This window comes from Cucumis melo, chromosome 1 (assembly GCF_025177605.1).
Source record: "Cucumis melo cultivar AY chromosome 1, USDA_Cmelo_AY_1.0, whole genome shotgun sequence".
Lineage (NCBI taxonomy): Eukaryota > Viridiplantae > Streptophyta > Magnoliopsida > Cucurbitales > Cucurbitaceae > Cucumis > Cucumis melo.
In genome coordinates, this window is record NC_066857.1 from 27,143,508 (window position 1) to 27,164,342 (window position 20,835).

Here is a 20,835-nt window from a genome sequence, read left to right on the forward strand (position 1 = left end):
CATTGATTATCACTTAGCGATTTTTGAAGTTTAAGAGGTAGAATTGTGACCTGAGTGTCGGTTACGAGTCACCATATTATATAAACAACCAAGGTTATTAGTTGAAGTTAGGACCAAATACGCCTGAATATTCACTATTTTCTCTATTGTCTAGCTACTCAGAAACACGAGACTGACTTGAGCGTCAGAGTGTGTGGCTAAACACCACATTCGTGCTTGCCCTCTTTTGTCTTGCAGGAACTTAGACGAATGATCTCCCCAATAAAACAAATGTTATGGTTGATTCATTTTTTTGGAATCAACAAAAAAAGTAGTGTAATTGTAGTAAGGTTTCATTAATGGAACAATCACTAATGTAATTAGATTGTTTTTAATCATATTTACCTGAATATTTTGCAAACATAAAGTGTCTTCTTATCTTTTTCTTTTTTTTTGTTTAAAGTCAATTTATTAGGGTAATAGTAATTATGACATTTTGACTATGCTTCTTTCATTGTAGCAATAACAATAATGGTATTAATTAGATCGAGCACATTTTCATACTCAATTAGATGGAAGATTTTGATTATAAACTTGAGAGTGAGTTAAATATATGATTAGGATGATAAAGAATATTTGCTATAAAATAAATGTAGCATAATGTGATATTTAATTTGGTAAAATAAAAATATTTATTTATGACATGTAAAATTGAATATAAGAAAAAGAAAAAAAAGTGAGAAAATAATGTAAATAAAAAAGAATGTAATGAGAAAATAATAATAATAATAATAATAATAATAATAATAATAATAAAGAGTGTAAGAAAAGGAAAGTAGGGTATAATAATAATAAATGAAAGAGAGGAAATTATGGGATGGAATTAAAGACAGCCTCCTAAGTTTTGGTCGAATGGGTTGGTGTGGATTTCTTTGTAGTTTGTACATTCCTCATACCTTGCCACGTGTCCTACACATTCTTCTTTTCCATGACATTACCATCACATCACCACCACCTCATCCTCCTATTCTTTTTAATTTAGTTTTATTCTAACTTTTACTTCTTTTCTTAAATTGCACAAAATTCCCTTATTTTTAAATTTGTTTTACTATTATCACTACCTACCTAATCACGAAAATATTCATAAAATATCAACATATCCACCATAATTTAAATTTTAACTTAAATTTTGGTTTTTATTCATAGTCTTAATTAATTTGGCGTAAAAATTGAATTATTTAAAGTATTTTTAAACTTTTTTTTAGTTTAAAAGTGTAAAAATTGAATTATTTAAAGTATTTTTAAATTTTTTTTAGTTTAAAAGTGTTAACGAAACTTTTCAATAGTTTAGAGTTATTTTTTAAACAAAATTTTAGGAGTTTCCATTAAAAATTGGTAAGAGTTTTTGTCTTTTTTTTTTTTTTTAACCATTTTCAAAAGTTTAAAACATTTTCTTTTGTTTTAAAAATTGAAGAGTATCTTTTATACAAATCACAAAAAGTAGGGACATTTTTTATACTTTAACCTTTTTTTTTTTCGAAAGGTTAACTTTAAATAATTTTAATAGCTATATAAAGTTAACAGATAAAAATTGGGTTCTAGTTGATTTAATTCTTTTAAATCAATAAATGGACATTAATATCTAAAACTGAGAGTTAATATTTAATAAAATTGTCAAAACTAAAATAGAATCGAATAAATGACCGATTTCAAAATTTAAAGATAAAAAATATAGTATTTTAATTTACAACAAAAGAAAATTATTTTAAAGAATTCTTTACGAATATAGTAAAATATCACGGTCTATGCGACAAATAGTAATCCATAGCATTTATAGTATTTTATTATAATTTAAAAGTATTTTAGTTTATGTTGTCGTAGCTTAAAACAATCCGTTAAATTCTTCCATAAATGTGTGTAAAAACAAATATTTAAGGTTCTCAAACATTGAATACATCTTTCCAAAAAAATAAAAATAAAAAAGTTTATAGTCTAAATATTTGAATACCGGTTAAAAAGAAAATAGAAATAAAATATCAGCAAAAATGTCCAAATCTAAATAATTAAATAACATTATACCGAATTGAAATTAGTTGCATCACTTTTCAAAAGTCACACTTGTAAGACTTTTATTTCCTTTTTCCATCTTTGACTAATATATATATATATATATATAAAGTAAGTTGAGAAGTTGCATAAATTAAGATCATAAACTAATATTTAATTTAAACGATGTGATACAAAAAATTCAAGTTTTTATTTTTCTTTTTAAAATAAGCTAAGCAGCATTTGATACTATTATAATATTACATATTTGAATATAGCCATGTTCAAATAGTGGGTATATATATATATATATAATGGACAAATTGTATTTTATAAATGATGTAGTATATGATTGGTATCCTCCTTTGTCGATGGATATATGTTAATCAATCAACACTCTATCTCACATGCATTATTCTTTATTTTCGTTATTCTTTTCTCTGGCTTTATTTTAGTTTTTAATATATAGGATTTAGATTGAGAGAAGATTTTAAAAATGGATGAACAATTTTTTAAGATATTTTAATACATTTGGTCTCCATTATAATATTAGCTTTTTGGTTTCTATTTGATTTAGTTGACAATGTTTTAAAAATACACTATAATTGTTTAAATTTAGAATAGATACCAATGATTCAGTACAATACAATAATGTATGATATTGTTTGATTTATTTTAAATGAGTCTTCCTCTTTAATTACTTTGGTTTTTTCTTTTTTCTCTCTAATTTAGATCCAAAAAAATCTCATATATTTTGAAATAATTCTCTCCTTGCCACTTGCCACATGCCTTGGTAATCAACTCTCTCAATAATTCTTTCCTCCAACAAACAAAGAATAATAAAGATTTCTCTCAAATATTTATTTATATGTGTACTCTTTGTCACTACTAATCTTTTTTACGTAGTTATTGGACACCGAAATAAAGTAAACAATTTTTAAATAAAATCAATAAAAAAATTGGTATGCTAAAATTAAAGTTGAGTTTGGAGTCATTTGTGTATGTAAGACCCTGATTGCGTTCCTATGTGTTAAGACTACATGTGCGACAAGAATGAGTCATGTATTGAGATTGTGTTCAATTGAAGCAAATGAACTGTGGTGAAGAAATGATTTTTGATACCCTATGTGATGAGATGCCTCGCACTTGATGTGTGTTCTGGTGAGGATACTTAAAATCAAGAAAAAAAGAGTCGAATGGAGTAAAGTGTGACGTTAAAAATAAAAATGTGAAATTTTGTTTAACATAATTTTTTTTAACATTAATTAATGACATAATTTTTATGTAATTAAAAAAATTTCCTAATTCCCAAAATTAACAAATTTCCCCTCTCCTCTCCTCCGTACGATTTTCATCTCTCGAATAACATCGAGCTCGCGACTCATAACTCTTAAATCACATTACGCTCACTCTTTCTTCCTTCTCTTCTTCTTCTTCTTCTTCTTCACTTTCGCCATCGTCTGTGGCCTCGTTCCCGACCTTATTGGCTATGGCCTTATGATAGCTCTTTGACTGTGAAAGAAATATATTTGGTGGTACAGAGTAAGTTTCTCTCTTCACGTTCCTACTAAAGGCTTTTCATTTTAAAAAATTGAAAAAAAGGATTCTTGTGAACTATCACAAATGGGAAATTTGAAACTTTTCTTCAACATAAGCTTCTGGGGCTATCTTTCCTTCAGTGCTTTTCCATGTTTGATTATATAAATTATGCTGAAAAACTAAAAATACACACACTTTCTGAAGTTAGGGACATGGATTCTCTTCAAAAGATGGATCCAGAAGATTTAAAAGATGACTCATCTGATGAAGATTATTTTAGTTTTTTCTAGGATTTCTTTTTTGTCAACTTTATGGAGCTTGGGATATGAAATTTTTGTAGGATAAATCACCAAAGTTTTTATTTTATGAGGTTGGGTTTTGTGTTCTTTTGTAGCTAACTGTTTTTAAAGGGCCATAGAGTTCACCAGTTAAAGTAAGTCCAATATAGAGTCCATACAATGAATTTTTTTTTCCTTTACAGATCTTCAGCACCTAGCAATGACAGTTCTAAAGTTTCCCCATAAAAAACAGAAAAACAAGAATATTAACAAGAAATCATAGGTCAACCATTTGAAGGTCGGTTGGACAATGTAGCATGTAGTTACATTAGCTTTTCTTCCAAATTATGAAAGAACGAACCTGATATTGATGAACTGAAGACAAGTACTGGTCTAAGACGAAGTCACACACTATCTTCAACATCGTTGATTGAAGTGTCGACTGTCAGTGGAGGTCTGATGCTCATGGACATGGCTGGTTCTGAAAATATAAAGCAAGCTGGACAAATTGGATTTGAGGCAAAAAAAATGACCGTAAATTGACCATGCTTCTGCAGGTAACTTTTTTTCTTCTTCTTCTTTACTGGAAACTCGTGCTTATAGTTTAATTAATAATGACCCTGTGGGCAGCTAGGGATAAGTTTATGTTTAAGTTTCAATTGATGTAAACTAGAACAATGTTGGAAAATTTAGCTAGGTAGTCTTTTATATAGTAAAGTTGGTTCTCTTTGTTCTTTGGCTATGAGTATTATTTTGAAGCATGTTTTGTGTAGCTAAATTGGTTCTTTCTTTTCTTATGAGTTCCTTATTATTGCATTGAAACTTACATTTGCAACACTTAATAGACTATGTTTATACTTATGTAGTCAGTGTTTTTATTTCAATTTTTGCATCAATTATTTGTCTTTTATTAAGAACTTTGGCTCAATGAACATTGTCTTATTTTGAAAAGTTTATCTATTTGTTTATTAAGAAAGTGAAATCTGTTTGGCATGTATTTAATTAATGAATGTTGACTAAGGTTTATTTTCGACAAATTTACAGGTAGTTGAAGAACTCGTGGACCATGAGATCGATCAAGTACATTTATGCGTCAGTCACACATACGTGTATTACATTTATGCATAATAGTTTGATTACATTTATGCCTCAGATATCGATGTCTTATCCTTGCTGTATGATATTTGATAAGATGTTATATTCTTGTTATGTGATATGGAATAGAATGTTTCTTACTTGTTATGTGATGAGGTGCTCTTTGCTTGCTGTGTGATCTAGTATTGGAAGATGTGTTATGCGTGATAGAATTGATAGTGAATTACAATTGCGTTGAGATCACTCTGCACAATTACAACTTGGTAAAAGAGTGTGGTAAACGCTTGAGCTAAGATAAGGGTACAAAGATGTAATTTGAACATGCATTATGATTTTACGAGATGATCTATTTGATACAATATGCGACATACATTCTTATGCCATATGATTTGAAAAGGATTCTCACATGATTTATAAAGGTTTGATCAATGAGATTGAGATTTGTGTAAATCGCTTAATGTGTTGAGATGATTTGATTTGATTTCAATGTTTCTAACCTTTTAAAAAAGTTTATGAAACTTTTCAATAGTTTAAAGTTATTTTTTAAATAAAATTTTAATGTTTCCATCCAAAACTTGTAAAAGCGTTTTTTAACTATTTTCAAAAGCTCATAACCATTTTTGTAACTTTTAAAAGTTTAGGAATAATTTCTATACAATTCATCTTTTTTACACTTCAATCTTCTTTTCACAAAAAGGTTAACTTTTAAATAATTCTAATAATTATAGAAAGTTGCTCCTGGTTGATTCCATTCTTTTAGATCAATAAATGGTGTCTTAGAGTCAATATTTAATAAAATTGTCGAAGCTAAGAGTAGAACTGCAAAGTATAAAGTAAAAAATATAGCATTTAAATTCACATTTCAACCAAATATAAATATATATATATATAATAAAATATTACGATCTATTTTTATAAAAACAAATAGTAATCTATTTTAACTTATATGTATGATTAATAAATTATGATATTTTATTATACGTTAAAAGTATATTAATTTACGTGGTTGTATTTAAAAACACTCTATTAAATTATTTCATAAAAGTGTGTGAAAATAAATATTTAAGACTCTTACACACATTCCTATAAAATATAAGAGTACACTGTCTAAATACTTGACCCACCCATTGAAAAGAAAATAAAATTAAAATATCTGCAAAAATGACCAAATCTAAATAATTAAAGGGAAATTGCCAAAAATAGGTTAAAAAAAGAGATTTAAATGAATTTTGGGACAAGTTTTCAAAAGAAAGACTTTTAGGACAATTTGGGTGTGAATAGACAAAAATGCCCTTCCTTTCCTTTCCCTCTTCCACGTTGCTTTCCCTTTTCTCTCCACCATCGATTCCTTCTCTTTCGCGTATAGTTCCCTTTCCCTTCTCTTTTCTTTCGTGTAGAACACCTGAACCTACTCCGGCCATCGTCACTTGCCCATCGTCACTTGCCCATCGTCGCTTGCCCATCGTCGTTTGCCCTTCGTCGCTTGCCCTTCGTCGCTTGCCCTTCGTCGGTCGTTGTCCAGTGCATTTCGTCGCTCCTATTCGGACCATTCAATCAACTTCGAGCGTCTTATTTAGGTGAGTTTCATGTCTAACCGATTTTCAATTTATCTGCTGTAAGTAAATGTTTGTTAGGGTATTTGGTGCTATTTTCATCCGTAATTGTCTGGTTTTTGGAATTGGACTTATTTGCCGTAAATTAGTTTAGTCAAATTTTGGTTTTAGGTTCTTAGAAAGTTCAATGTTCAATGGCTAGTGAAAAATGAATTGAACTAGAGGATGAGGATTTAGTTGGATCAAATAGAGGAGGAGTAAGCAATAGGAATAGAAGGAATTAAGGTTTTTTTTTTATCTCGCATTTTTTTTTATCTCGCACGTATCTCGCACGTATCTCGCACGTTCCAAACTTTCACTATTTATTTCAAAATCAACTTGGTACACCTCCTAATCCATTTAGAGCTATTCTTTGCATGTTTAGTAACTCTCTTAGGCCCTCATGCTTTATCTCGCACGTATCTCGCACGTATCTCGCACGTATCTCGCACGTTCCGAACTTTCACTATTTATTTCAAAATCAACTTGGTACACCTCCTAATCCATTTAGAGCTATTCTTTGCATGTTTAGTAACTCTCTTAGGCCCTCATGCTTTATCTCGCACGTATCTCGCACGTATCTCGCACACATCTCGCACGTTCCGAACTTTCACTATTTATTTCAAAATCAACTTGGTACACCTCCTAATCCATTTAGAGCTATTCTTTGCATGTTTAGTAACTCTCTTAGGCCCTCATGCTTTATCTCGCACGTATCTCGCACGTATCTCGCACACATCTCGCACGTATCTCGCACACATCTCGCACGTTCCAAACTTCCACTATTTATTTCAAAATCAAATTGGTACACCTCCTAATTCATTTCTTTACATCTTGCACGCATTTTGTAGGTTCTTAAGTTCAAATCAATTTTTGAAGATACAAAAGTACTTAAGGTAGTTTAAGGATGGCACATGTTCGGATTTTAGTGCGTCACGGTGGTGAATGGGATGAGGGACGAAGAAAATATGAAGGAGGAGTGTTAAAAGGCATTGTTGTCCCTAAAGAAATAACACACAAAGATTTACAGTCTGAACTATATGACCTTGCAGAAGTTGACCCTACAAAGTTCGACATAAAGATAAGATGTATATATGAGATCAAAGGGGAAAAGGAAGCTCCTCCATTTGAGTTAAGCAATGACCGTGATTTGAAGTTTTATATTCTTAGTGAAAATCCATTGGAGGTCCCCCTATACCTATCGTTTGAGCCTACAAGCAATCGAAGCATGAAAGTGTTAAACAAAGATTACAATTCAGTATCTGGGAGCAACCAAGTTCAAAATTTAAACCCTCATCCTCCTCCAATTGGAATGGATAGATTAGATGAGAATGAAGTTGATATTGGTGAAGTCGAGGGTGGCTTGTGTCATAACATGATAGGGACCAATTCGGCTATATGGGAATCATATGAGTCATATCATTCAATAGATGATACTTTTACATTGGAGTCAGTTGAGATGTACAATGAATTGTTTGACATCCCAGAACAAAGAGATGCTCCTACAAAAGATTGCAAAGGAAAAGGTAAAGTTGACTACAGGTCCTCTAGTCGGAAGTTGAAGACAAAAGGAAGTGGCTGGTCGGAAGAAAGCTCTACAAGTGAAGAGTTGGATGTAGGACAAATATTTTTTTGCAAGAGAGATTTGTCAATGAGATTAAGTGTGTTGGCAATGAAAAAAAATTTTCAGTTTGTAGTAAAAAAGTCTACAAAAGAGGTTCTTTTCGTTAGATGCATCGACAACAAGTGTGGTTGGAGATTGCGAGCGGTTAGACTGAAGGATTCAAATATATTCAAGATTAAAAAGTATGTGAAAGTTCATTCATGTTCTCTTGAGTTTTTGAATCGTGACCATAGGCAAGCAAAATCTTGGGTTGTTGGAGAATTAATCAAGTCCAAATTCAAGGGGCCCGGTCGCATATACAAACCACGTGATATCATAGAAGACATGAGGCAAGACTATGGCATAAATATGAGTTATGAGAAAGCATGGCGTGCCAGAGAAAATGCATATGAACGAGTGCGAGGGTCTCCTGAAGAGTCATATAATCTTTTGCGTAGATATGGTGAAGCACTCAAATTTACAAATTCAGGTACAATATTTCACATGGAACTCGAAGATGATCGTTTCTTTAAATATCTTTTTATGGCTGTTGGTGCATGTGTTAGAGGATTCTTAAATTGCATTAGACCGGTCATAGTCATGGACGGAACATTTCTTAAGAACAAATATCGGGGTCAGTTGATAGTGGCCGTTTGTTTAGATGGTAACAATCAGATCTATCCTCTAGCCTTTGGAGTAGTTGATAGAGAAACAGATGACTCAATACAGTGGTTCTTAGAAAAATTGAAAGGTGCAATAGGGGAGGTGCCTAATCTAGGCTTTGTGACAGATCGGAAAACATGCTTCGCCAAGGGTATTTCATCAGTTTTCCCATCTGCATTCCACGGCCTTTGTGTCCAACATTTGAGTCAAAATTTGCATGATAAATATAAGAATGACACGGTTGCTACTTTGTTTTATAATGCATCGAGAACATATCGTGAATCAACGTTTGTTGAAGCGTGGAGACATCTTCTTTCATTTCCTAATGGTTCAGGGAAATATTTAAATGATGTTGGAATAGCACGATGGTCTCGTGTTCACTGCCCAGGAAGACGGTATAACATGATGACAACAAATATAGCGGAGTCCATGAATTCTATACTGAAAGAACCTAGAGATTTGCCTATTGCTTCATTCCTTGAAAATGTTCGAGCTTTGCTACAACGTTGGTTTTGGGAGCGTCGAGAAGAAGGCATTAAAGTGACGTCTACATTGACCAAATGGGCAGAGTTAGTTATTCAAAAGAAACAAGAAGGAGCTTTGACAATGAAGGTCAACCCAATTGACTGTTACCAATTTCATGTCAAAGATTTAGATAAGGAGGAGGTCGTAAACCTTCAGACTAAAGAATGCACTTGCAAGGAGTTTCAAGCTGAGCAACTACCATGCTCACATGCCATTGCTGCAGCACGGGTTCGTAATATAAATGTTTATAGTTTATGTGCTAATTATTACACTAATGAATGTTTGTTGGCTGCATATGCGGAGGCCGTCTACCCAGTTGGGAATCAGTCAGATTGGAAGACAAGCGAAGACTACGTACATATGACTGTTTTACCTCCAAAAGTAGTCAAAAGAGTTGGTCGACCGAAGAAAAAGAGGATTCCAAGTGTTGGTGAAGCTCCGAAATTGCATAAGTGTGGTCGGTGTAAACAAATAGGTCACAACAGATTAACGTGTACCAATCCAATTTCATATACCGACAAGTCGAGCATACAAGATTAGAAATTTCCCTACCAATGTACCAAGTATTACACTAATTAATGAATGTTTGTTAATGATGTGTTTTCTTAATGATTTGTCCCAACATTCTTACTTTCTGTGCTTCCAAATGGATGAAGAAGACGAAAATAACGATTGACTTATTCATTTAAGAACACAAACACTGGTTTTATGATCGTTTAAAAATAACTCAATGTTCGTTTAAAAATATCTAAACGATCGTTTAAAAATAACTAAACAATCGGTTAACAACAACCAAATGATCGTTTGAAAACAACTAAACGATAGGTTAAACAAAACTAAACGATCGATTGGTCGAACAAAACTAAACGATCGTTTAAAACAACCAATCGATCGTTGGAAAACAACTAAACGATCAGTGAAACAAAACTAAACGATTGGTCAAACAAAACTAAACGATCGTTTAAAACAACCAATCGATACCTTGAAATTAACTAAACGATCAGTTAAACAAAACTAAACGATTGGTCGAACAAAACTAAACGGTCGTTTAAAACAACCAATCGATCGTTTGAAATTAACTAAACGATCGACTATAAAAAACTAAACGATCGTTTACATAAACTAAACGATCTTTTGAAACAACGAAAGACACCCGCGAATTGTTTACAACCGCGATTCAACATTTCAAAAAAAGTATGGGAATTTACAATATTGCCCCTTTGGTAAAAACGACCGATATATATATACGTTCCGCCTTCTCACTTTTCGTTTTTCGTCACTACGCAATACACAACCGCACTGATCACACCTTCGTTTTCTCTCAGTCCATTGTTCTCTCAGACCATTTTTGTCTCAGTCCATAGTTTTCGTCAACGTTTAAAGGTATTTTCCCGAACTTTTCCTACTATAACGTTACACTTTTCCTTTGTTTATATTTCAAACGTTTCAACTTCTGTCTTCAAAAACTATCATTGTGTTCTTAAATTATTATTGTGAAGCGTTTAGGGTTTCGGATTCGACTTCTGTCTTCAATATATTATATTCATTTCAGGATGGCTGTACCTAGCGAAAAGTATTTCCCTGCCACTGTGTCATGCCAAGTGCACAAGATCGGCAGTCTTATTAAGGATAAACTGACCAAGGACCAGCTGCAAATGTTCGAAAAAACAATTTTTGGTCCATTGCTGAATGTGAACATGGTATTCAACGGCCAGTTGATCCATCATTTCTTGCTGAGGCAGATACCTGAAGACGGTAACGCAGATGGAATCTGTTTCTCGGTTTTAGGGAAGAACGTCCGTTTTACCCAAAAGGAATTCAACATCATAACTGGATTGTGGCCAACAAACAATCCATTGGAGAAAGATTGCGATAGCAAGCGACTACAAAGTCTTCTATTCGGATCAGAAAATAAGAAAGTAATAACATGCTTGGAAGTTGAGGAAATTTTCAAGAATTTTGAGTTTACAAATGATGACGATGCTGTGAAGGTCGCCTTGGCCGTCTTTATAGAAACTGTGATGGTCGGGAAGGATAAGAAAACACAGTTTGACATGGATATTTTGGGAAGAGTTGATGATGAAGAAGCATTTAAAAGCTTCGATTGGTCAACTTTCTTCTACACTCGTCTGCTTAACAGTTTAAAGACAAGTCTCCAAGGCAAAAAAGAAGCATACGAGCTGAAGAAGACACGAAGTTCCAAAGCAGTGTCATACTATAACATCAAAGGCTACGTGCTTGCTTTTCAGGTGATTTTTATTTCTTCATACACTTTAAGTAAATGCCAATTGAACATCAAAGTTTAACATATTTGTTTAAATGTTGTAGGTGTGGGCTTATGAAGTACTCTCAACCGCAAATGAGCACCTGGCCACAAGAAACAGTAAGGGATTAATCCCTAGGATATTGAGATGGAATTGTACACAAGCTCCATCTTACAAAATGCTGCAGAATAACATATACGACAACAAAAATGTAAGTAAAACCTGTCAGTCATCGTTTAATATAATTACACAATCCAATAATACAATTACATTGCAGACTGTTGTTCAACCTAAACTCAAGATGTCAACCCAAGAGAAGACTTTCATGGAGAGTCGAATTCGAGGGGATGATAACATGCAAATGGAGGAGGATGAATCCATTGGAGCAATGAACAACAAATCATTGGAGCAATCAGACTCGTCTCCACAAAGAGAACAACTGTCACCCCAAAGGGAACAAAGTCAAACAGTGGCTGAGGAGTCTGAAATGCATCCAATCACCAAGAAGAAACATTTCAGATCAAAGAAGTCGAATGACAAAGAAGAACGAAGTCATTCAAAATCCTACAAGAAACTGAAGAAGGAAATAAAAGAAGTTCGTAAGGATTTATCCACACTGACTTCTATAGTCTGTAGGATGGATGACACAATCACAAAGCAGTCATTGGAGCTGTATGAAATGAAGCAGATGCTGGAGAGATTGGTCCAGGTAAAATTTGTTTTCATCATACATTAGATAAACGATCGTATAACTTTGGTAGACGATCGTTTATCAAAGTTACTCGATCGTTTAACTTCGATAGACGATCGTTTATCGAAGTTACGCGATCGTTTACTTTTATATACACGATGGTTTAACAACACATTATTTTTTTAATTTTATGTTCGTTTTTATTTGTTTGTTAGAATCAAACTGAAAATCAAGGGAATGATCATACTGATCAGAATGACAATGAGTATGTTGTTGAAGAACAACATACTCAACAACAACCTACTGAAGAACAACATACTGAACATCAAGAGGAAACCCAAAGGTTAACATTTCATTCATTGTTTACTAGTTTATAAATACCTAACAATTGTATTTTTTTTTCTTATTCTCATGTTTTTTCTCATTTTGTTTAGGGAACATCAAGAGGAATGTGGTAGTGATATAAGCATAGACGGTAGGGATGCAGACTTGCTAATGACTATAAGAGATATATCGGATAGTCTAAATCATCAAATTCAGAAAGAATCAGACCTGCCACAGATGATTACTACCCTTTCATTTGTGAGCCAACCTCTTGCACTTTGTGAATTGGCTCCAATGGATCAAACTGTACAAATTGTAAATGAAGAATCTCAACTGGTATGTATACACAACAAATTTGTAGTCGTTTGAATGAATAGTTTGTTACTTGTTTAATACGATTACATTGCAGAAAACAACAAAAAAACAGGTTGAGATGAAAAAAAATGATGAAGCAGTTACTTTGGTTGAAAAAGAACCAGTAACTGTGCCTGATAAAGATGTGGAAGAAAAACCAATAAAGAGAAGAAAGCTATGTAAAATAGCAAATAAAGAGGTGCAACATGAAGATGAACAAGGTAATCCACCCACAACATCTGCTCAGATCATATCAGTATCTACAACACCTGTCCCAGATGTGGAAATCAGAGAAGTAGATCCATATAATCCGATGTGGAAAGTGGATCCAAAATTATGGAAGGAATACTTGCAATGGAAAAGATCAAGAAAAACAACCCATGAAGAAAGGAAAGTAGTCTCCACAACCAGAAAGAAAGACTTTTTCAGACAGCTTGAAGAAAACACATGGGTACATGGAGACGTAAGTACTCTTCCCAAACGATCGCTTATATTTGATAGACGATCGCTTCTATTAATTAAACGATCGCTTCTATTAACTAAACGATCGTTAAGTTAATATTACACGGTCGCTTACTACGTAAACGATCACATGTACATTTCTTATGCGATCGCTTATCCTCTCCTTTCATTCATTAAACGATCGTTTATTTTTTCTTTGTAGACATTGGATTTGCTATTCTCCCACTTGCAGAATAAAATGTTGCATCTCAAGCACCATTGCAAGTGTTCTTTTAGAATATTACATTCCTCTTTTCTGGTAAGTTGTTATTCTTTAATTTTTTTTTTGTATAGAAGTTAAACTGCATCATTATATTCTGACTAAATTTTGACTTGTTCTTGAAGCTTGGAATCAATAAACCAGACTGCATTGTTTGGAACCATATTTTTGATACTCATCTGGTGACACCAGATAATACGAAAGCTGAATGGACAGACCCAACAGCACACCTAAGTATATGGACAGAAAAAGATGTCGAATACTATTTCAACACTGCTGTTGGTGATTACAACGACATACCAGGGTGGGGAGATGTCAACTACGTGATTACCTGCATCAACATAAAAGAACACTGGTTGGCTATTGCAGCTGATATGAGAAAATGCAGGATCTACGTGTTCGACTCAATGCCAAATTATGTTGAGCAGAAACTTGTTGATGAAGCTCTTCAAATGCCTGCACGATGCATCCCCTCACTCGCGATTGCAATTGGAGTCAACCTCCATTCAGATCGTTTCACATATGGCCCTTGGCCAATACGCAGATCGAAGGCCACATTACAGAAAGGGCGTTCATTGGATTGTGGAATTTTCTGTGCCAAATTTGTTGAATGCCTTGTAACTGCTAGTGACCTTGGTTGTCTAACTGTGCCAAACATGAAACTGTTTAGACAACAATATGTGCTGGAACTTTGGGCCAATAAATACTTTTGCTAAATAAAAAAATATATATTCGTTCTTGTACTTTTCAGTTAATATTTGTATTCGTTTATATAATTTTTTTATGTAATTTTTATAGAGAGAATAACATATTATAATTTTAAACTTTGTTATAAAATAAATACTTTGTGATATTTTCAATTAAACGCGACCAAAATTGAGAAAGAATATTTGAGTTAATATTTGTATTCGTTTAGATACATATCACAAAATATTCGTGTAGAGAAATACTCATCGCGCACATATGTATAAACGATATTCTTAATAAACGATGTCTAAACGATCTTCTTAATAAACGTCAAAATATTAAGCGATCGTTTAGTAAAGTCTAAACGATCGTTTGGTAAAGTCTAAACGATCGTTTGGTAAAGTGTAAACGATCTTCTTAATAAACGATGTCTAAACGATCTTCTTAATAAACGTCAAAATATTAAGCGATCGTTTAGTAAAGTCTAAACGATCGTTTGGTAAAGTCTAAACGATCGTTTGGTACAGTCTAAACGATCGTTTGGTAAAGTCTAAACGATATTCTTAAAATCATAAAAAAATTCAGCGATCGTTTAGCTACAAGTAGTTTTGCAACATAGAGAATAATCGATACTACTAATTGAAATGTCAATTGATACTAATTGAAATGCAACATACACAATAATCGAACAGCCAATTGATACTTGTGATTTATGTTAATATTTCAATACATAGGAGTGTTGGTCCATAATTGAAATGCTAATTGTTTTCTAAAGTATGACATGTTTTCTTGACATAATGTATCTAAACCAACACCAGCAGCTATGTACTCAAAATACTTAATTGCGAATACGCCACAATCACAATTATTTCGTTGAAGTGGAATTGAGTCAACAATGACAACTGGCCAAGGTTCCTTGTATGTCGATGATCTACCTCTCCTATCAAAGAAGCCAGTACTATCTAACAACTTTGGCACCAACTGTCGAATGGGCAGTAATATGTTTGTCATCTCTTCGGCAGTTGTAAGTGACGGAAGCGAATCCCATACCTTCACTTGACAACTTACCAAATCCAAGCATAATAGAACCCAATGGTTGCCATGGACATTGAATGGAGAGTAAACGTAATCAACACTTGCCCAAGGATCTTGGAAGTCCACTTTTGACCCGACAACATAGTCAACCAACCTATACTCTTCGTCCCAGTCAAACGGGCGATTCTCTTTAATACATTCTTTGTATAGGGGCCACTTCGAAACTAAAATGCGCTGCAAAGAAAAACATACAAACGCAAATATCAGACCGAAAGACAAATATCAAACGCAAATACATACATAAAGTAACGAGACGATTACAAACCATAAAGATTGTGTCTGCAGTTGTGAAGTTCTGAGAAGAAGGTATCCCGGCTGCCTTAATCTTCAAGCGAATGAAAAGAAAAAGTGCATCCAAATGCTAATACAAACAAAAGTAAGCAGTAAATGTATAGAACCATAACAATGATAAAATTATAATTGCATAAATGATAAGATAATCCCATACCTCATCCGACAACCACCGGCGACACATAAACAAGTCTCTGAAAAAAGCCTTCGATTTTTTCCCATGAAAGGTTTCACGCAGCTCATCGTCTGTACGCTTGTCTGTAATCCAAGCTCGAAGTCTATCTAAATGGACGTCAAGTATTTTGTGCATAGGATCATAAACAATTGCTTCAGACTCAGAGGTGCTGGTGGTTGATGTCAGAGACCGTTTAGGTAGAGTTGTGAATGGGGTTGATAGGTAAACACTTGCACGCTTCCTACGGGCGGGCCGAACGTGTGGTCGTTGAGTGAGAAATGGTTCTATCTCTATGACGTCCTCATCGTCAACGACATCTATTGGCTCCTCTAAACCAATATCAACCTTCTTCTCCAACACATCTTCGTCACCCTATGGAAGCTCATAATGCATTAGTGTATATAATGATAGAAATTAAACATCAATATTAGCATGAACATGGAACCAAACCTTCTTTTTAACTTCAATGTGTTCATCCTCCTTTGGCATCCTCAACCAATTAGGGGTACCGCCTGTGTCAACATCTTCGGTCTTAGCATTATCCACATCTTTACTTTCTAATGTATGATCTACTAAGCCTTCGGACACCTTGTGGTCCCCTTCGTCACCCTATGGAACCTCAAAATGAATTAGCGAGAACATGGTTACCAAATATGAAACAACTAACGTGAATACACTTAACAGTTTCATTCCTAACCTTTCTTTGAAGTCCAATGTGCTTCAATATGGTTGACATCAGGCCCTTCAATTCGTCAATATCGGATTTTATAGTATTAAGTTGGCCTTCAACAACCGCTACTCGATCTTGGAGATTTCGAATAGCCTTTTTCATCTTAATCTTGGACTTCTGTTTCTTACTCTTTTTGAACTCATCTTCATCGTTAACAACTTCTCGTACTCTTTTTGAACCACCATTCTTCGACTGAATAATGGTAGATGAGCGGAAGTTTTCAAAAAGTTCACCTGAAGCAATTTTCAATTGCTCCTCTTCAGGTGTCATCTCAATGACCGCCTTAATTATAAACTGCAAATAGAAAAAGGCAAATGTATTTAGGACAAAGAAATAAGCACAAAATCACGCGATCCTTAAGTAAGTTACTATTGCTTGCTACTTACCATTGGCGAGTCAAACACCTGGCTTATAGTTTGGGACTTTGGTGATTGTTGGCACACCCACCTCAGCATTCGTGGTATGGCATGATCGTTTACTTTATCTACACCACATCCAATGATGGTTGGTATAGACTCATATGCCCAAACCTATTCCACATTTGACAAACAAGTTTAGAAAGTGCCACAAGATATATATAGATATATAAACAAGTGGTTATACAATCGTTTGAAAACAACTATACGATCATTTAACATCACTAAACGATCGTTAAAAAACAACTATACGATCGTTTAACATAACTAAACGATCGTTAAAACAACAACTAAGCGATCGTTTAAAAGAACTAAACGATCGTTTAAATAACTAAACGATCGTTTAAAATAACTAAACGATCGTTTAAAATAACTAAACGATCGTTTCAAATAACTAAACGATCTTTTTAAAGTTTTGAAGTAAGAAGTAAGAAGTCACATACCTGTAATGCATGCGGAAATCCATTGATAGTATATTTTTTTGTCTGTGTTGATTTCTTCTTTCCCTTGGCATATTGCTTGTCCAAGGCTCTTTTCAATGCACTTAGCGTGCGTACAAAAACAATCCGACCCCAATCATAATTATTAAATGAATTCCAATCATCAGCAATCTTGAAAAAACCAATGTCCACTTTGGTTCGCCTATCTTTTCCCAACAAAGATATCTCTATAAAGTAGACTAAAGCTAATTTGACGATATCATCGCATCAGCCTCGTATTCCAAAAATATATCCTCTAAGTCGCTAACGTAAACACACTCCTTGTCTTTGAAAAACTTCTCCAACAGTCGACTATTCCCACCCAACTGAATATAGTCCTCTTTAGGACCCCATAGTCCAGTTACGATGTTAAACTCTCTCCTACCGAAAGTACAAACAACGCCCCCTAGTAAGAAACTTATAGAATCCTTTCCTTCATCTTCCACCTCCCTTAACAGTAAGTAGTGGATGAGTGGCCCATTAAAGACAATATTTAGGTCCAAAAAGTGCCCAAACTTTGTTTTCCTAAATAAGGCTAATTGATCGGGTTTGAGTTTGGCCTTAATATTATGTGTTGTCTTTTCCAAATGAGACAAATAGCTTACTAGGGAATAAAAATGATGGGAAGGATTAATCTTGTAGAAGGGTCCGTCGGTCGATGTTGAAGTCGATGTCATGATTCAAGCCTGAAGAAAAAGCAAATTCCAGCAAATATATTGAAAATGGGTTACAGATAAAACTCACTGAAATAAGAGAACACGCTCAAAGTTGATTCTTAGGTTCGAAAAGGAGAAGCGACGAAATGCACTGGAGGACCGACGACAGACGAACAGTCGGAGTATCTTCGAAGAGCAGAGCGGGAAATTTCAAAAGCCAAAGAAAGGAGATGTATTTTTTTTTACTTCAGGTGTTCTATGCGAAAGAGAAGGGAAAGCGAACGTGGGTAGGCGAAAAAATCAATAGAGAGCGATAGAAATTTAATGAAGGGCATTTTTGTCTATTCACACCCAAATTGTCCTAAAAGTCTTTCTTTTGAAAACTTGTCCCAAAATTCATTTAAATCTCTTTTTTTAACCTATTTTTGGCAATTTCCCATAATTAAATAACATTTTACCAATTTGAAATTAGTTGCATCACTTTTCAAAAGTCTTAGTTGTAAGACTTTTATTTTCTTTTTCCATCTTAGACTTATATGTACATATATATATATATATATATATATATATATATATATATATATATATATATTCACTCCATTAACATTAACCTTTCAATTACCAATTTAATTGCTTTATTAGCTGAGATATATTAATAAATTATGCTCATATATAAACTAATCTTTAAATAATGTGATACAAAAATTCTAAGTTTCTTTTTTTCTTTGAAAATGTATTCCATACTATTATGGTCAATACAGTCATATTTAAATGGTGTGTAGGTCTAAGTTATACGATTGGTATGCTCGTTTGTCGAAATATATTAATCAATCAATACAACTTTAATCTCACATTCATTCTTTATTTTTGTTATTTTTTTTATCTGCCTTTATTTAGGTTGTTAATACATATAGAAGAATTTGGAAGTGGATGAACAACTTTCGAAGATGTTTAATATATTTGGTCTATATTATATTGTTCAATTACTCGACCATGATTTTAAAATACACCATCATTGTTGAAATTTAGCATTTTAGACCCAAAATCTCATAAATTTGGAATATTGTGAAATAATTCTCTCCTTGTCACATATATTGGTAATCGATAGTCTTAATTATTCTTCCATCAAACAAAGAACAATAAAGTCTCCTCTCAAATATTTATTTATGTGTATTATTTGCCTCCATCAACCTCTTTTACGGTGTGATTGGACACCGAAATAAAGTAAATAATTTCAAATAAAATTAATAGAAAAATGGTGAGTGAAAACTAAAGTTGAGTTTGAGAGTCATTTGAATATAAGAAAAGTACTAGCAACCCATAATACCTATTTAAAAAACAGTGACCGAGTTTTATATCTTGAATTAAAATTATTATTTATATAAAATTCATATGGAAACTAAGGTTTTTAAAAATAACTTATTTTACTGCTCATCACTCCAATATTTGAAGCAATGATCCCATAAAATAAGTGGAGAGCGTGATAGGAAATTAGGCATATGCAGCGGAAACCATATCAAAATTTTTACCCTAGTAGCTCTTGATTAACAAGAAACCCTAAATTAAATTGAATTAGGGGTTAGGTTAAGTGAAATTTTACTTTTGAAGCTTTGTTTACTCGAAATTTTTCACGTGAACTCTCGAATGGACTACCACTAGAATTGACCCACTGTTTTCAGACTCATAATCGGTTTGTGGGATCCAATGAATGAAGAAATTATCGAGAGAGAGAAAGAGGTGGAAAATAAGGAACACTACAAGAAGTGGACGCACTCCTGACGTACAAAAACGTTGACAGAAGTGTAAATAACCTCGGTAATTAAGTTTTCCTAATGTAGGAAGAGATGTCGGGAAGACCGTCAAAAGAAATGCATCGAGAGAAAGATTCTCGACGCATCACTAACACGATGTCAGAAATATATGTCTCTTGACGACGACGTTATCGATGTCTTCCATGCATAAAAAACAAGTCATCCCCGACATCTACGTCTACATGTCCAATGTCATCTATGCATCGGAAATAACTATCCCCGACGTTCGTATGTCTGACGTCAGCCATGCATCGAAAATGACCACCCGACGTAACGTTCGAACCATATTCTCGACATATGTAGTGCGTCGGGAAATATTTTAAATATATATATATATATATTTTCGTGAAATATTTTCTTGTAATAGTTTTTCCTGTAATATTCGCATTCGTTTTCTTGTAATATTTTTTTATTTTTCATTCTTTTTCGTAATTTATAATAAATTGATAAATTATGAAATACAATATCAAATTGAACAAAAAATTAAATATGATTACGTAATGGAAAATAGTAAATGTTCATAATACAAAAAAAATTAAAAAAAATTAACAAAGTTCATAACACAAATAAAAAATAGTAATCGTTCCAAAAAAAGTGTACAAAAAGCCGTACAAGATAACGTACGTTTCCTAACGAGCCTCATATGCCATACTGCACCACGGATCCTACAATGATACAAAAGTGCCTAAGTCTAGTACATATGCATTTCATCACTGAATAATGTCATTTCAAGAACTTAAGAATAATGGAAACATATATACGTACCGCATAGTTAGGGATCATGTAGTGGTCCTTATTGTGCCTGAGTCATGTCTTCTATG

At 33.4% G+C, this 20,835-nt stretch overlaps 2 protein-coding genes and 1 long non-coding RNA gene across 3 annotated transcripts; 2 read left to right on the forward strand and 1 right to left on the reverse strand.

Annotated features, from left to right (window-relative positions):
* Positions 1-3,400: 3,400 nt before the first annotated feature.
* LOC103497622 (uncharacterized) lies at positions 3,401-5,084 on the forward strand. Its single transcript, XR_539455.3, has 3 exons — positions 3,401-3,567; positions 4,046-4,399; positions 4,887-5,084. It is a non-coding gene; the product is annotated as an uncharacterized LOC103497622 (long non-coding RNA).
* Positions 5,085-13,670: 8,586 nt separating this feature from the next.
* LOC127149983 (uncharacterized) lies at positions 13,671-14,424 on the forward strand. The gene is made up of 2 exons (XM_051086547.1): positions 13,671-13,713; positions 13,800-14,424. The coding sequence occupies exon 2, from the start codon at positions 14,049-14,051 to the stop codon at positions 14,388-14,390; it is 342 nt and encodes a 113-aa protein (XP_050942504.1). The 5' UTR covers positions 13,671-13,713; positions 13,800-14,048; the 3' UTR covers positions 14,391-14,424.
* Positions 14,425-15,047: 623 nt separating this feature from the next.
* LOC127149866 (uncharacterized) lies at positions 15,048-17,139 on the reverse strand. The gene is made up of 6 exons (XM_051086174.1): positions 17,039-17,139; positions 16,620-16,946; positions 16,373-16,531; positions 15,905-16,294; positions 15,722-15,817; positions 15,048-15,630 (listed from the first exon to the last, which is right to left on the reverse strand). Exons 1-6 carry the CDS (start codon positions 17,105-17,107, stop codon positions 15,085-15,087), a joined length of 1,587 nt encoding a protein of 528 aa, XP_050942131.1. The 5' UTR covers positions 17,108-17,139; the 3' UTR covers positions 15,048-15,084.
* Positions 17,140-20,835: the final 3,696 nt, after the last annotated feature.

Excerpts from the sequence above, each read along its gene's own strand:
- LOC127149983 (XM_051086547.1), top strand. The coding sequence starts at position 14,049 with ATGAGAAAATGCAGGATCTACGTGTTCGACTCAATGCCAAATTATGTT.
- LOC127149866 (XM_051086174.1), bottom strand. The coding sequence starts at position 17,107 with ATGCTGAGGTGGGTGTGCCAACAATCACCAAAGTCCCAAACTATAAGC. Across the intron at positions 16,947-17,038 it reads AGGTGTTTGACTCGCCAATG|TTTATAATTAAGGCGGTCAT; the intron begins GTAAGTAGCAAG and ends TTCTATTTGCAG. Across the intron at positions 15,818-15,904 it reads GCCGGTGGTTGTCGGATGAG|CATTTGGATGCACTTTTTCT; the intron begins GTATGGGATTAT and ends TGTTTGTATTAG.